Consider the following 13,836-nt stretch of genomic DNA (forward strand, 5'->3'; position numbering starts at 1 on the left):
GTTAAATTGAGGTTTCACTATAATAATAATAATAATAATAATAAACTTTATTTATATCCCGCCCTTCTCCCTAAAAGGGACCCAGGGCGGCTAACAACATATAAAAAACACATTTAAAACATAAATTAAAACAAATAGCAGATAAAAACATTAAAAACACATTAATGGCGACCTTAAAAAACAGTAATCAGATTAAAAGACAGAATAAAAAGAGTACAAAAGAGCAAGTCACAGAGGAATCAGACCTGTAAAAACTACAAAAAGTGTAAAAAATGTTAAAAAGGCCAAAGAATCAGAAGGCTTGTGTAAACAGCAGTGTCTTCAGGCCTTGCCGGAAACTCTCAAGAGAGGGAGCCATTCTTAAGTCAGGGGGAAGGGAGTTCCATAATGTTGGTGCCACTACTGAGAAGGCCCTATTTCTTGCAGCCGCCCCCCGGACCTCCTTGGGTGGCGGCACTTGTAAAAAGGCCTTCTCTGATGACCTGAGAGGGCGAGCCGGATTGTATGGGAGAAGGCAGTCTCTAAGATATCCTGGCCCAGAGCAGTATAGGGCTTTAAAGGTCAAAACCAGCACCTTGAATTGGGCCCGGAAACGAATGGGCAGCCAATGTAGTCACCGGAGAAGCGGACTGACAGAGTCAAACCGCCTAGCTCCAGTGATCACACGGGCTGCCGCATTCTGCACTAGTTGCAGTTTCCGAACCATCTTCAGGGGCAGCCCCACATAGAGCGCGTTACAATAATCTAACCTCTACAATAATCTACATAGACCATATATATCATCTACGTTACCTGCTGATTAGTTTCTGCACAAAACATAAAGTGCTGGTTATTGTCTTGAAGTCCTGTGGGTGATGGGTGCTCATAGACGTGAGAGAGAAACTCTTGGTGGTGACGCGTAGGAAGGCCTTCTCAGTTGCACAACCCATCTTCTGCAGGAAGGTGGAAATGTTGCTTTTTTTCTAGGCGTTGGAAATAAAATAGGTGTGCTCGCACACTCGCAAACATGCAACACCGTTGGCTGAATTGGCTGCTAATTGTTTCATTTTTAATTCTGTTTTGTAAATGTTGGTTTTTACAAATGTTATTAAGAGCTGCCTTGACACCTCCTTACGGAGAAGAAAGGTGGCATATCTATATTTAGATGTATAAATGATTTTTCTCCCAGGGTCACATTTGTGTGGCTCTCCTTACTTTGCAAGGCTGTTCTTAACCTCGCCATCAGACTTGTCATCCCTTTGGGGTGTGTTGTTCTTCTGTGCTTATTTTCTGCGACCGTGAGACTTGCAGGTGTTGGGATAACTGCTATTTGTTGTGTTACTTTTTAGATACTCGAGCCCCAATTATCATATCTGTTTGAGAAACTGAATTGGTCAAAACAGCTAAAGGGAGCAGCTCTGTTACTAGCATATCTCTGGTAACCGGGTGCTGATCTGAACAGGCAAAGATGATGGTGGTTGTGCTGTTGGAAACCTAATGGTTGGCTAGATAGTCCTTTGGCCTGATCCATCAAGGTGACTGACCTCTGGGCCAGTTGTGGTCCTGGCCACTGTGCTGCCCCATCGCATGATCTCCAGAGGTCCTATAAGGTCCTTCTAAGGCCTCCAGAAGGCTTTTAAAACATCTCTTCCTATTTCCCCCTTAGAAGGCCTTCTGAGAGTTGGGGAGGCTGTGTGCGGCCTCTTTGGTCCTCAGAATGCCTCAAGAGAGTGAGGCAGCAGGTGTGGGCTGCCCCCCTACCAGCCATGCCACTCAGGTGCACTTTCACCCACTGACCCCCCGCTAGGTACACCACTGCTCTGGGCCTCTTCCATCAAACCTGTGCCCAGAAGCATACAAAATCTTCAGCTGAAACACTGAACTCTCCAAGCTTCTGGGGCTTACAGTTGGTTGCAATTCAAGCGTTTTTCATCCTTCAATAGACAAGGAATCACTTCACCAGCACTCGTGAGGAGCTGGAAGACCTCAAGAAGCGGATGAAGGAAGCCCCCTTGACATGCAAGCTCCCTGGGCAGCCAACCATTGAGGGCTACCTGTACGTGCAGGAGAAATGTGAGTGCTGGTGGTGGGACTTCCAGGATAAGATAACCTGGAGAGCTGAAAAGCGTACCTGAGCAGCTATCTCTCTGCTCTTGTCGGGTTTTAGCCCGACTCATGAGATAAGCTGCTGCCAGGCAAATCTAAAAATGAAGTAGGTAGGTGCGGTTGAGAGAAGTGTGTGTGTGGGGGGGGGGGAGAGTGTCAACTGCTGGATCAGGTAGACAGTGAGCAGGAGGGCTGGAGGAAATAGTTCTGATGGAGGTTGGTAGTCAAATACTGTCTTATGCAACTGAGGCCAGCACAGGCTGTTGGGCAACTCTCTTGCCTGCCTGGATGGTTGCTAACAATGGTTGACGCTGCCAAGATTGCCCTTGTAACCGGAGTTTGAATCAAAGAAATGGAAAACGATTCCTTATGGTGAGGGAGTCGGGAGTGAGTGAGAGACCCAAATTTTTGCTGCTGATCTCCTGACTTTGAGTATATGATCAAATACACAGTGCCAGGTGATTTTTCTATAGGTGTTGTTTTAAGACTCTCTTTTACAGCAAGATAGGACCAGGTTTCTGTCAGGCAGCTTACGCTAACCCCTCTTCCCCCTTGGGGTCACTGCAGGGGCCTTGGGCATCTCCTGGATCAAACACTATTGCCAGTATGAGAAGGAGGGCAAGGTGTTATGGATGACTCCTGTGGAGCAGAAGCCTGGGGCAAAGCAGGTAAGTGAGATTTCTCATGCTGTGGGACCTGATGAAACATAAATACCTTGGGGGGGGGGTAACACTAGACATGATTTGAGAGTTTTTGGTTAGAACTGCTACCCTCCTTCTTAAACCAGCTGCTTTTCCCCTGTCGACTGACAGGACCCCCAGTTCAGGGTTTAAATATGGACCATAGAAAATGTCATTCTGCTGAACCAATCCTTGGTGCATCTAGGTCCGTATTTATTTATTTACTACATTTACGTCCCACGTTTTTCCAAGGGACACCCAAAGCTGCTTACAAAACAAAAAAAAAACCACATTTATTATTATTATTATTATTATTATTATTATTATTATTATTATTATTATTATTATTATTAACAGTATTTATATACCGCTTTTCAACTAAAAGTTCACAAAGCGGTTTACAGGGAAAAATCAAATAACTAAATGGCTCCCTGTCCCAAAAGGGCTCACAATCTAAAAAGATGCAAAAGAACGCCAGCAGACAGCCACTAGAACAGACAGTGCTGGGGTGAGGTGGGCCAGTTACTCTCCCCATGCTAAAAAAAAGGAGCACCCACTTGAAAAAGTGCCTCTTACCCATTTAGCAGGGGTTTAATTATTTAAAATAAAAAGTTATGTAAAAACATTCAAACAACCTTAATTATTAAAACTACCTTAAAATCATATAAAGCTCAAAAGATATAAAACAGTCTGGATGGAAGTAAAGTACACGGCAGCAATGACCCTTCCACGATCTCAGAAGGATAATCTAAAAAGAAATGTCTTTAGACCCCACCAGAAAGCCTCTAAGGGAAGGAGCAGTTTGTAGACTGAGGGAGGGAGTCCCAGAAGGCTGGTGCCACTATTGAGAAGGCCCTGTTTATTGCCACCGCACCCTCCCATTTCTGTAGGCAACGGCACCTGTAAAAGGGCCTTCTTCAATGGGGATGGACCAGATTGTACAGAAGAAGGCAGTCTCTCAAATGCCCTGGTCCCAAGCCAGGCAGGGCACTGTGTAGTCTGACAGGCAGTGAGTCTCTAGGGTTTGATGCAGCTCTCCCTGGAGATACTGCCAGAGATGGAACCCATGGCCTTCTGCATGTGAAGAGGACATAACCACAGCTCCTTCCCTTTACAAATATTACCTCCTGCAGTTCTTGTATATTTGTTTACATTTGCCCTTTGAATTATTTTTTCCTCAGGGCACCTTACAGTTCGTACTGAAGTCCTGCGTGCGAAGAAAGGCCGACTCCATTGATAAGAGGTTTTGTTTTGATATAGAAACAGTCAAAAGGTGAGTTGAACTTCAGGTGAGCATCGTATATAGTTAGGTTGACTATAACTTGGCAGCTTTTTGCCCAGTTCTTCCTTCCTGTACCATATACAAGAGAAATGCAAATATGGGGGGGGCGATCATCCTTTGTGCAGTTCTGACAAGCTATTTGAAGATAAAAAAGGAGAATAGGCACTGGGTGACATTTGGTGCCAACTCGCCTGGTGCCAACTCCTGGGCAGATTTGGAGGTTGTCACCTGACCATGGTAGCCGAGGAATTTCAAGAGGAACAAAGTTAATATTGATAAGGTTGTCAGCATTTCACAAAGGGAATTCCTCTCGACTTTCTACAGGAAAAACATGAATGTGAGCTCTCAGTGGGGAGGAGGGCAACTTCTTTTCCACCAGCATTGGCTGGTCTGCTGGCAGTTTGGAGCTGGTGAAAAATTTGCTCTGAAGGCTGGTGAGGCCTGGAAGGAGATTCACCAGATGAGACATTTTTGGAGGAAAAATAGGACATTCCTGCTTGGGAGAGAAAAGTAAGGAAGTTGGGGAGAAGCCGAAAAGAAATGAAGAAAACTGGTGAAATGGTCTTGGAGTGAATTCCACTTTACACTCCAAGAAATTACAAGCTTGTCCAAATTGCAAACCTGCCATCAATGAGTTTTGGATGAGTTTAGCTGGGCATCTTTTTAAGACGTAGTTCTGCCACTTTTGCTCCTTGCTGTCAGCTGCCATGGTTTTATCTTTCTCTCAAACCAATTAAGGACAAGACAAAATGGTGTTGTGGTCTGTACTTTCTGTGTAATCGTATTTGTTTTTCTTTCATTTTTAAAAATGAAGCAACTTGACCCCAAGCTGGGGCCAATCCATCCTTGAGGCCAACTGCAGCTGCCCACATTAGGACTGCATCAGGCAGCAGGTTGGGGTGGGGTACTCTTCTCTGTCTGCCTTCTTGCCTCCATGGCTTCTCCTTCTCCCTGGATTGGAGAAGGAAGAGCGGGACAGGGAGGAGGAGGAACTATGGAGGAGAAAAGAGTGCTGAGCTAAGACATTGGAGAGTGGAAGGAGAAGAGGCTGGCATGTCCTCAGGTAAGGGGGGCAGCATTTAGCAGGTTGCCTTGGGCATCAAGAGGTCTTTAGTTGGCTCTGTCCGTGGGAAATGTAGAATGCTAAGTATGGTGCTTCTCTATAGTTTCCCCATATTCATATGGTTTTATTTTTTCCCTTGGACGAAAAAGAGAAGCTCTAACAGTCAGATTTCACGGTTCTCTCTCCTTGGATGACAACGTCTATTAATTGCACTCCTGTTGACTCTCCTGCAGGCCCGGGACCATCACCTTGCAAGCTCTTTCAGAGGCAAATCGACGACTCTGGATGGAGGCCATGGATGGGAAAGAGCCAGTAAGTGTCCGAAACCTCTTGCGTCTGTAGAGACGCTGGGCTGTTTTCAGGTTCACAGCAGCCAACGGAGAGAAGAAAACGCCGACATCATTTTATCCCTTTTCAAGTGACGTTATTGCCTGTCCAAGAATCACTTTAAGTAGCTTTAGAAGCAAAAGTAATGATGTTAAGAATATTTATATACTGCTTTTCATCAAAAAAAAAATTCACAAAGGGGTTTACAGAGAACGCTAAATAGTTCCCAGTTCCAAAAGGGCTCACAATTGAAAAGATGCAAAAGAACACCAGCAAACAGCCACTAGAAGAGACACTGTGTTGGGGTGAAAGGGACCATTAATCTCCCCTGCTAAATATAAGAGGAGCACCACTTGAAAAGTGCCTCTTTAGCCAGTTAGCATGTTGCAATACACTTTCTAAATGGTGAGATACTTTTTTAAAAGACTTAGAACTGTTTCCTTGAATTTAGCAACAATTCTGTGAGTTACTGGGTAATAAAACCACATGCAGACCCTGTTGTCTGTGTGGAGAGTCAACAAGTGTGGGGATGAGAATGAGTGTGTGCTGGATAGCCACGTCCCCCTCTGCTGATATGCTGCTGACTCACAGTCAGTGTGTATCTCTGTGTTCTCTCTGGAAGCTCAGAGGTTATGGCTTGCTGGTGTAGCAGTGTGGGGAGTGCTTCTGATTCACTGAAATCAGTGCGACTGCTAAATGCACGTGTATCCAGACTGTGCCGTCCTGATCAAGAAATATCAGAGTTCCCCCTTTTGGCTCTTCAAGTCTGTGCCTTGGCAATCAGCGCTGCCTCCACTCCCTCATTTTGCTCCCTTGCCTCGATATTGTTGCTCTTCGGCTGCCCTTCTCATCCTGTTTGTGCACATTTGAACTCGGTACTTTCCAGGGCTGTCCAGGCTTCCTTGATTTTCCTTCCTGAAACTGGATCACAAAACTTATCACAGAATTTCTTCTGTATAGACAACAGGACGTGGACAATGGAAAAAGTCCATTAACGGTTTTAATGTACTATGAAAGCACCTTTTAAATGATGAAGTACGGTAATTGGTCAGGAAGGGTGTTGCAGGAGACCAAACTGGGACTCTGGAAAACAAGAGAAACATGTTGTGTGTTAATTAAGAAAACTGCGGAAGAGAAAAGAGGCTTTGAAGGCTCCTTTGTGCCCAGTTAATGCCTGGTTGGCTCTTGAGTCTGCAAGACGGAGGATTTGAACTCCTCTGGGATTATCTTGTAGACACCAAGGAAAACTAGCAGGTTGAGATGCTCTGCTGGCAACTGGGGCTTTTCTGTTTTCGTCCAAGGATGAGGATGGTGATGACAGTGACAGTTTTGCCTTTCTGTGTTCTGTAAATGGGCAAATGACTCCTTGTTCTTCTATCTTAGTCAAACTCTCAGTGAAACTGCGTTGTCTGGGTCAAGTCAGATGCAACACAGAACACATACAGTGGGCCCTTGGTATCCTTGGGGAACCGTTCTAGGACCCCACACGGATACTGAATTTGCCTGATAAAGAAACCTGCAGCTGGAGGGCCTTGGAGGACCTCCTGGACACGACAGGAAGTTGCTAGAGTGAACCACATGTGGAATGTCCTCTGAGGCCCTCCAGCCACAGGCTCAGCATCCTCAGATAATGAAATCTGCAGACAAGGAGGGCCAACTGCACACTGATGTGCCTGTACTGTTCTTCATTAGAATGGTAGCTACTGGGGGGTTTCAGTCATAACAGGTGAGGGCAACTGGGCAGACACAACGCTGCCCAGAGGGCAAAGAGTCACGTTGTCAAGTGGCGTCCTCTTTAGGAGTGGGAGAGCAACTGTCCCTCTTCACCCCAGCGTGGCATCTTTCCAGTGTCTCTTGCTGGGGTCTCTTCTGCATCTCTTTTTAGCCTGTGAGCCATTTGAGGACAGGGAACCATGTACAGGTTTATTTCGCTAAGAAAACTGTTTTGTCAGCCATTTTGTTGAAAAGTGGTGTATATCAGGGCATGATGCCTTAACTGCTACCAAGAGGAGGAGCTTCCCACATGCACAGACTGACTTCCTGGAACCAATGAGAAGGGGAATTAGCCAGCAACCCCAAATCTCCCCACTTCCCAGTTCCATCTGCTTTGTTGGGTTTGCTTACCATTTGGTTTATGTTTTGTTTTCTCTTCTCCCCCTTTTTCCTTAGATCTACCATAGTCCCATCACAAAGCAGGAAGAAAGTGAGTAGCTCCTGTTTCTCTTCTGAAATGCTCTGTTTGTTTATGGTCTTCTCTATGGTCTTCAACTCTTGTGATATCACTTCTAGCTTCCAGGAGATTCTTTCAGGACACTCTTCCTTTGGGAAGAAGGACAGAATATTTGTTTCAAGGACAGTTGCCCTTGAAACAGAGCCATGGAACCTGAAAGAGTTTTTCAGCAATTTTCAGTTGTTGTTCTCCAAACTCCCATAGCACACCTATGGACCTTTTGCGGCACAGAAATGTGTTAAAGTGCACTGGTTGAAAATCCCTGGAACCTAACAAATATTTTTTGATGTGTTTCTTTCCAGCAAATGCCCATTGCTGCCCTCTGTTGGGCGTGCTGTAGATTGCAGTTGCTCACAGACTACTGCTTTGTTTGTTTGTTATTGAATGTTATGTTTGTTTGTTTTGTTCCAAGTGGGCAGGAACAAACCCAAAAACGGTATGCATCCTTGTCATGTTGGTATGATTTGACAGGGGTGTTCAACAGGAGTGTAAGATGTGTGGCAAAAGTCCCTGTCTTACATGTGTATCTCTTGCCTCCAGATTTATGTGATTTTTGCTGCATAAGAACAGATCTCTCTGCTGCAAATTTCAGCTCCTTGCTTGGCAGCTAGGCAGCAGTGCCTCCAAGTGGAAATTCAGCTATTCTAGGGGTGTGTGTGTGTGTTTTAAATTGTACATCCTGTTTTTCTTGAGAAACAAGCTAAAGTTGGGGATAATAAAGTAAGCAGACCACCAACAAGTCAAACAAGGCAGTGTGAACAATGTGCACTATAAATGTGGCAGCAGCAAAAGACATCGAAAGTTATCGTAGGTGGGTTAAAAATAAAGCAGCACAGACTCCTAGCAGAAGAGAACAGCAATAGCCAACCATCACGCTTTGCTGGTGGTGTGGTTAAAGAGTCACTTTTCTAATAGATGATGGAAGTCGGTGATTTGGCCACAGTGGCTGCACCACTGCAATCCTGGGGCTCCACCATTCCCTGTCCGGCACGTGACAAATTGAGAGGAAAACTTTGCCTTCCGAGCCAAGATCTGTACAGTTGCTTATGGGAACTTGGCAACCTGGATCATTGCTGAATGTCTGGCCCCTTTGCCCAGAAAGGTTGCCAACCCCCTGCTCTAAGACATGCAGTTGAATGCCTGCCTGAACTGCAAGGGCACCCTGGATTTTTTTGTTAACATGCTAAGGTCCCTGAGATACATACAAAGTTGGCCTCTTCATTATGTAGCAGGGGCATGCGGTGAGTGGGGAGGCAGGTGAGGCAAAGCCTCCCCACCAGGGTCAATTGGAAAGCAGCACTGCCACCATGTGAGGTGCACAAGCTCTGTAGCAGTATGTGCCAGCAGTCCATTGCTTATGCTGCCTGCTACTAAAAAGTTATGATCAGTTGCAGTAAACTGTACCATAGCACTGCAAGTGCCCTACAGCTAGTACCCCAGTGCATGAAGCAGTCCCTTTGTGTAGAGCAGTTTCAAAGGCACACCAGAGATGGTGACCTGTCCAAGGTCACTCGGGCAGCTTCATAGGGATGTGAACCTGGATGTCCATGCTTGTAGTCCAGTACTCTCCAGTCCAGTCTAGTCCATAAGAACAGCCCCACTGGATCAGGCCATAGACCCATCTAGTCCAGCTTCCTGTATCTCACAGCGGCCCACCAGATGCCCCAGGGAGCACACCAGATAACAAGAGACCTGCAAGGCTTCCTGGGAATTGTAGTTAAGAACATAAGAACAGCCCCACTGGATCAGGCCATAGGCCCATCTAGTCCAGCTTCCTGGATCTCACAGCAGCCCACCAAATGCCCCAGGGAGCACACCAGATAACAAGAGACCTGCAAGGCTTCCTGGGAATTGTAGTTAAGAACATAAGAACAGTCCCACTGGAGCAGGCCATAGGCCCATCTAGTCCAGCTTCCTGGATCTCACAGCGGCCCACCAGATGCCCCAGGGAGCACACCAGATAGCAAGAGACCTCATCCTGGTGCCCTCCCTTGCATCTGGCCTTCTGACATAACCCATTTCTCAAATCAGGAGGTTGCACATGCACATCATGGCTTGTATCCAGGCCAGTTGCCATCACCACATCCTGTGGCAAGGAGTTCCACAGACCAACCACACGCTGAGTAAAGAAATATTTTCTCTTGTCTGTTCTAACTCTCCCAACACTCAATTTTAGTGGATGTCCCCTGGTTCTGGTGTTATGTGAGAGTGTAAAGAGCATCTCCCTATCCACTCTGTCCATCCCCTGCATAATTTCATTTTCCCCTGCATGTCCACGTACTCTCTGCATCACTTCCTCTGCAAAGCAGTAATCTTTGATGGCTTTTTCTTATTTTCTTAATTTACAAACAGTGGAGCTGAATGAGGTTGGCTTTAGATTTGTCAGGAAATGCATCAACGCAGTAGAGACAAAAGGTAAGTTCTGTTTTGACTGCAGCATTTCATTGTGCACTGGATGGCTGGTCTAGAACCCAAGAGCAAAGTTGCCATTGTTGGCAATAGCCAAGTCCTCCAGCGATCAAATTCCTGACACCCATTATAAATTTCTCTTTTGGAAGCTTGGTAAAGAAACTGATGCTTTATTCTTTGTTATTGGAGGAAATATTTGGAGAAATATTTAGAGAAAAATAAGACAGATTTCCGAATTTCTCGGAGGAGGTAAAGCTAAAGCATAGAGTGGAGAAGCCAAGGTGATCCTGGCCAAAACCCTGCCACCCCTCCCACCCTCTCCACCACCTCCAAGGGCAGCAGCAGCAGCCCTCACTGGCTTTGCGGGAGGGAGACAGAGCATAATAACATCAGAAGAGTCCTGCTGGATCAGGCCAAAGGCCCATCTAGTCCAGATTCCTGTATCTCACAGTTCCCACCAAATGCCTCAGGGAGCACACAAGACAAAAAGAGACCTGCATCCTGTTGCCACTCCTTTGCAGTTGGCATTCAGAAGTAGCCTGCATCATGGCTTGTAACCTCTGATGAACTCTTCCTCCATCAATCTGTCCAATCCCCTTTTAAAGGCATCTAGACACCATCACCACATCCTGTGGCAAGGAGTTCCAAAGACTAATTACCTGCTGGGTAAAGTAATTTTTCCTTTTGTCTGTTCTAACTCTCCCGACACTCGTTTTTTATGGATGTTCCCTGGTTCTCTTGCTCTCCCCACTCACAAAAACAACCAAGTAGGCAGGGGGAGGAAGATGCAGAGCCCCCACCCTCTTCCAGTGCTGTCTGTTCCAAACCAGCAGGAAGAGCAGAGCATATTGGGAGGACTCCAGTCTTCTATTGGTTCGAAAGAGGACCCCCTGATATCGGTGTTTATCAGTGATAAACGCCAGCGGGTGTTGCAGAGCTAAGCGTCCAACCTGGCTTCTGTGGCACAGAAATACCGTGGGATCCAGGAGATACCTCTTCTCTAGAGCCCTCTGCATTAAATCAGGAGATGTCCATCTGCTCCTTACGCTGTTCTCGTGGGTAACCGCCTGACTCCAAGGCCTTTACTGGCCTTCTGCAATTTGATTGTCTGCTAAATTTCAGCTAGTGGGGCCTTCTGAGATTCTCATTAGTCTCAATGTTCAGCGGTGACATTTGAAAGGAGAAAAGACTCTAATTTGATTTGAAAGATTGATCTCCCTCCTGTGGAATAGGAATGTTTAAACAAGTCATTAATTGCTTTTGCATCCCTGGTGGTGGAAATAACAGACCTGTTTTTGATTTGCTGGAGCCTGCGTGGTGGAAGCCTGCTTGCTGTCTCCCTTTGACTTGCAACAGGCCTGCCTTGTAAATGTAAAGATCCACTTGCGTCCTTTATTGCATCCTCCACACCTCATTATAACGGGGCCATGAGAGGAAAGCTACAGGAGCCCCTTGTTATCCATGATGATTCCATTTTTGGAACTCTTGCAAATACCAAAATCTACAGATTTTTCAGTTCATGGCCTGGTGTCTCCGAATGCCTTATAAGGGCATAAAAACTACCAAGAAACCAGTAGTTGCTTTTTTTTAAGAACGTAAGAAGTGCCCTGCTGGATCAGGCCAAATGCCCATGTATTCCAGCTTCCTGTATCTCACAGTGGCCCACCAGATGCCCATGGAGCACACAAGACAGCAAGAGACCTGCATCCTAGTGCCCTCCCTTGCATGTGGCATTCTGTAGTAGCCTACTTCTGGAACCAGGAAGTTGCACATACACACCATGGTTTGTAACTTGTGATGGACTTTTCTCCAGAAATTTGCCCAATCCCCTTTTAAAGGCATCCAGGCCAGATGCCCAAAACAGGCTCTTCCAGCCTCCCCAGACCTCAGAAGACCTGGACACTGCAGCACAGCTTCAGTCACATTTGGATGGTCCAGGTGCCCCCCCCCCATGGGTTCAAAACCCCATGGATTCAAAACCCATGAACTCTTCCTCCATCAATCTGTTCCCCCCCCATGGGTTCAAAACCCACAGATGATGAAATCCAAACCCACAATTAATGAGGGCAGCCTGTATATACAATCCACTTTCCCTTTCAGGTCTCTTCCTGTTCCTTAAGGGTTGACCTCTTTGCTGCTTCTTATCATACACACTTGATATGCAGAGGTGTGTGTTTCCAGTGAGTAAGATAGGATTACAGCGAAAGTCTTACTGAACCCAATAGGCTTACTTCTGAGTAAAATAACACTGTTTTCAAACACCTCAGTGCAACCTTGGATGTATGCCTTTTGGATATACATTCTCCTTCCCCTTAGGGAAAAAAAAAAATTGAAGCCTGATCAGACAGCACAACAGTCCCAGAAGAATTTTGGACAGTTAGGCTAACAAAGGGGTTAGAAACCCTGAAGAATTCGGTCCTGGAGCCAGTTCTGTAGGCTGGTGGTGTAAAAATATATCAGTAGGATGTAAAATATGGCAAATCATTTATAGTTTGCTTGGGAGGGCAGACATGACTTCCGCCATACACATGTTGCCAACGACACAATGCTGGCCAGATTCTTTCAGTGGTGCACTGAGATTTGTGCTTCAAATCGGTGAGACAATTATTCCCCACTAGGGGTCAGCACAGCCTAAACTCTAAGCCATTGGTGGTCTTTTTCTTGTGCTACAGGATAACACCGTCTCCTCCTCAAGCCTTGAAGGGCTTAGTTATGTGACTCAGCCCTCACTTGCCCCCCACTACCTGTCACTGTTGGAGTTGGGGAGAAAAACACCCCGGAAAATAAACGCTCAAACATTTATATCCCTGTACTGCAGGAGCTCAGCAATTTGCAGGGCAGTTAGCAGCTATTTGGTTTCTGGATATCTTCAGGGCTTGGGGGAATTAGTTTTCTGATCTTTCCATAGTCCGTGTTTTCCTGGAGGCTCTGCAAGACCCACCAAGCAGGTCCCAACCCACAGTTTGAGAACTGTCTGTTAAAAAGCAACAGTGGCGGGAGGTCTGGTTGCACTTCCTGAACACCTATTAAAGATATTTGTTCTCCTGTTTAGGGATCACCACTGAAGGTGTGTATCGAACTGTCGGCAGCAACATTCAGGTCCAGAAGCTCTTGAACGCGTTCTTCGGTAAAAAGCAGTCCTGTGCCGGTCTCTGGGTTTTATTTCTGTGAGAGATCATTCCAAAGACAGGTGGACTGGGAGGTGAAGCAGCCCAGAAAATTGAACTGCTGTCTGGTCTACAATTCCGTTCCTTATATAACATCCCTCACCTTAAGTGTCCTTTTTACGCTTTCATCTTTTCTCTCTTTTTAACTTGCTTGAAGTGTAGCTGCAAGAAGGTAGAGCTCAGGGGAGCAGTGTGGGGTGGGAAAGGCAAGCATGGAGTTGCACGCCAATGAAGGAGTTGGCATCCTCCTTGACCAACCACCTCTTCCCTCTTCCTGGATTCACAAAGGAATTGAGCAGGAGAGGAAGTGTGGGGAGAAGAGAGTAGAACAGAGTGTCAAAGACGCAATGGCCCAGCATTTCCCAAGCTGTGGGTCACATCTCATGCTCAATTATCTGCAAGAATTAATCTGGCAAAACCTTTCTATGGAGAGTCTCCCAGACTCTTGTTTCTGGTTGCGCCAGGCCCATGACCTGTTGGCCCCTGCAGGCCCCAGAAGTCCTTGCAGAAGTGACCAGAAGTCATAAAAGTAAACCAAAAGTTGCTTCTGTGAACTGGAAGTCGCTTCCACAAGGTGAACAAAGTAGACATTT

General features: G+C 46.1%; 1 protein-coding gene across 1 annotated transcript in view; it reads left to right on the forward strand.

Moving 5' to 3' along the window:
- The window catches only part of OPHN1 (oligophrenin 1), an 85,332-nt gene that overhangs the window by 43,070 nt on the left and 28,426 nt on the right, over positions 1-13,836 (forward strand). Inside the window, exons 8-14 of the mRNA XM_066640044.1 lie at positions 1,923-2,052; positions 2,653-2,753; positions 3,947-4,038; positions 5,344-5,422; positions 7,607-7,640; positions 10,020-10,082; positions 13,129-13,203. Of these exons, the coding sequence (XP_066496141.1) occupies positions 1,923-2,052; positions 2,653-2,753; positions 3,947-4,038; positions 5,344-5,422; positions 7,607-7,640; positions 10,020-10,082; positions 13,129-13,203 (574 nt within the window). The remainder of the gene's footprint in view (positions 1-1,922; positions 2,053-2,652; positions 2,754-3,946; positions 4,039-5,343; positions 5,423-7,606; positions 7,641-10,019; positions 10,083-13,128; positions 13,204-13,836) is intronic.

Source organism: Tiliqua scincoides, chromosome 12, assembly GCF_035046505.1.
Source record: "Tiliqua scincoides isolate rTilSci1 chromosome 12, rTilSci1.hap2, whole genome shotgun sequence".
NCBI lineage: Eukaryota > Metazoa > Chordata > Lepidosauria > Squamata > Scincidae > Tiliqua > Tiliqua scincoides.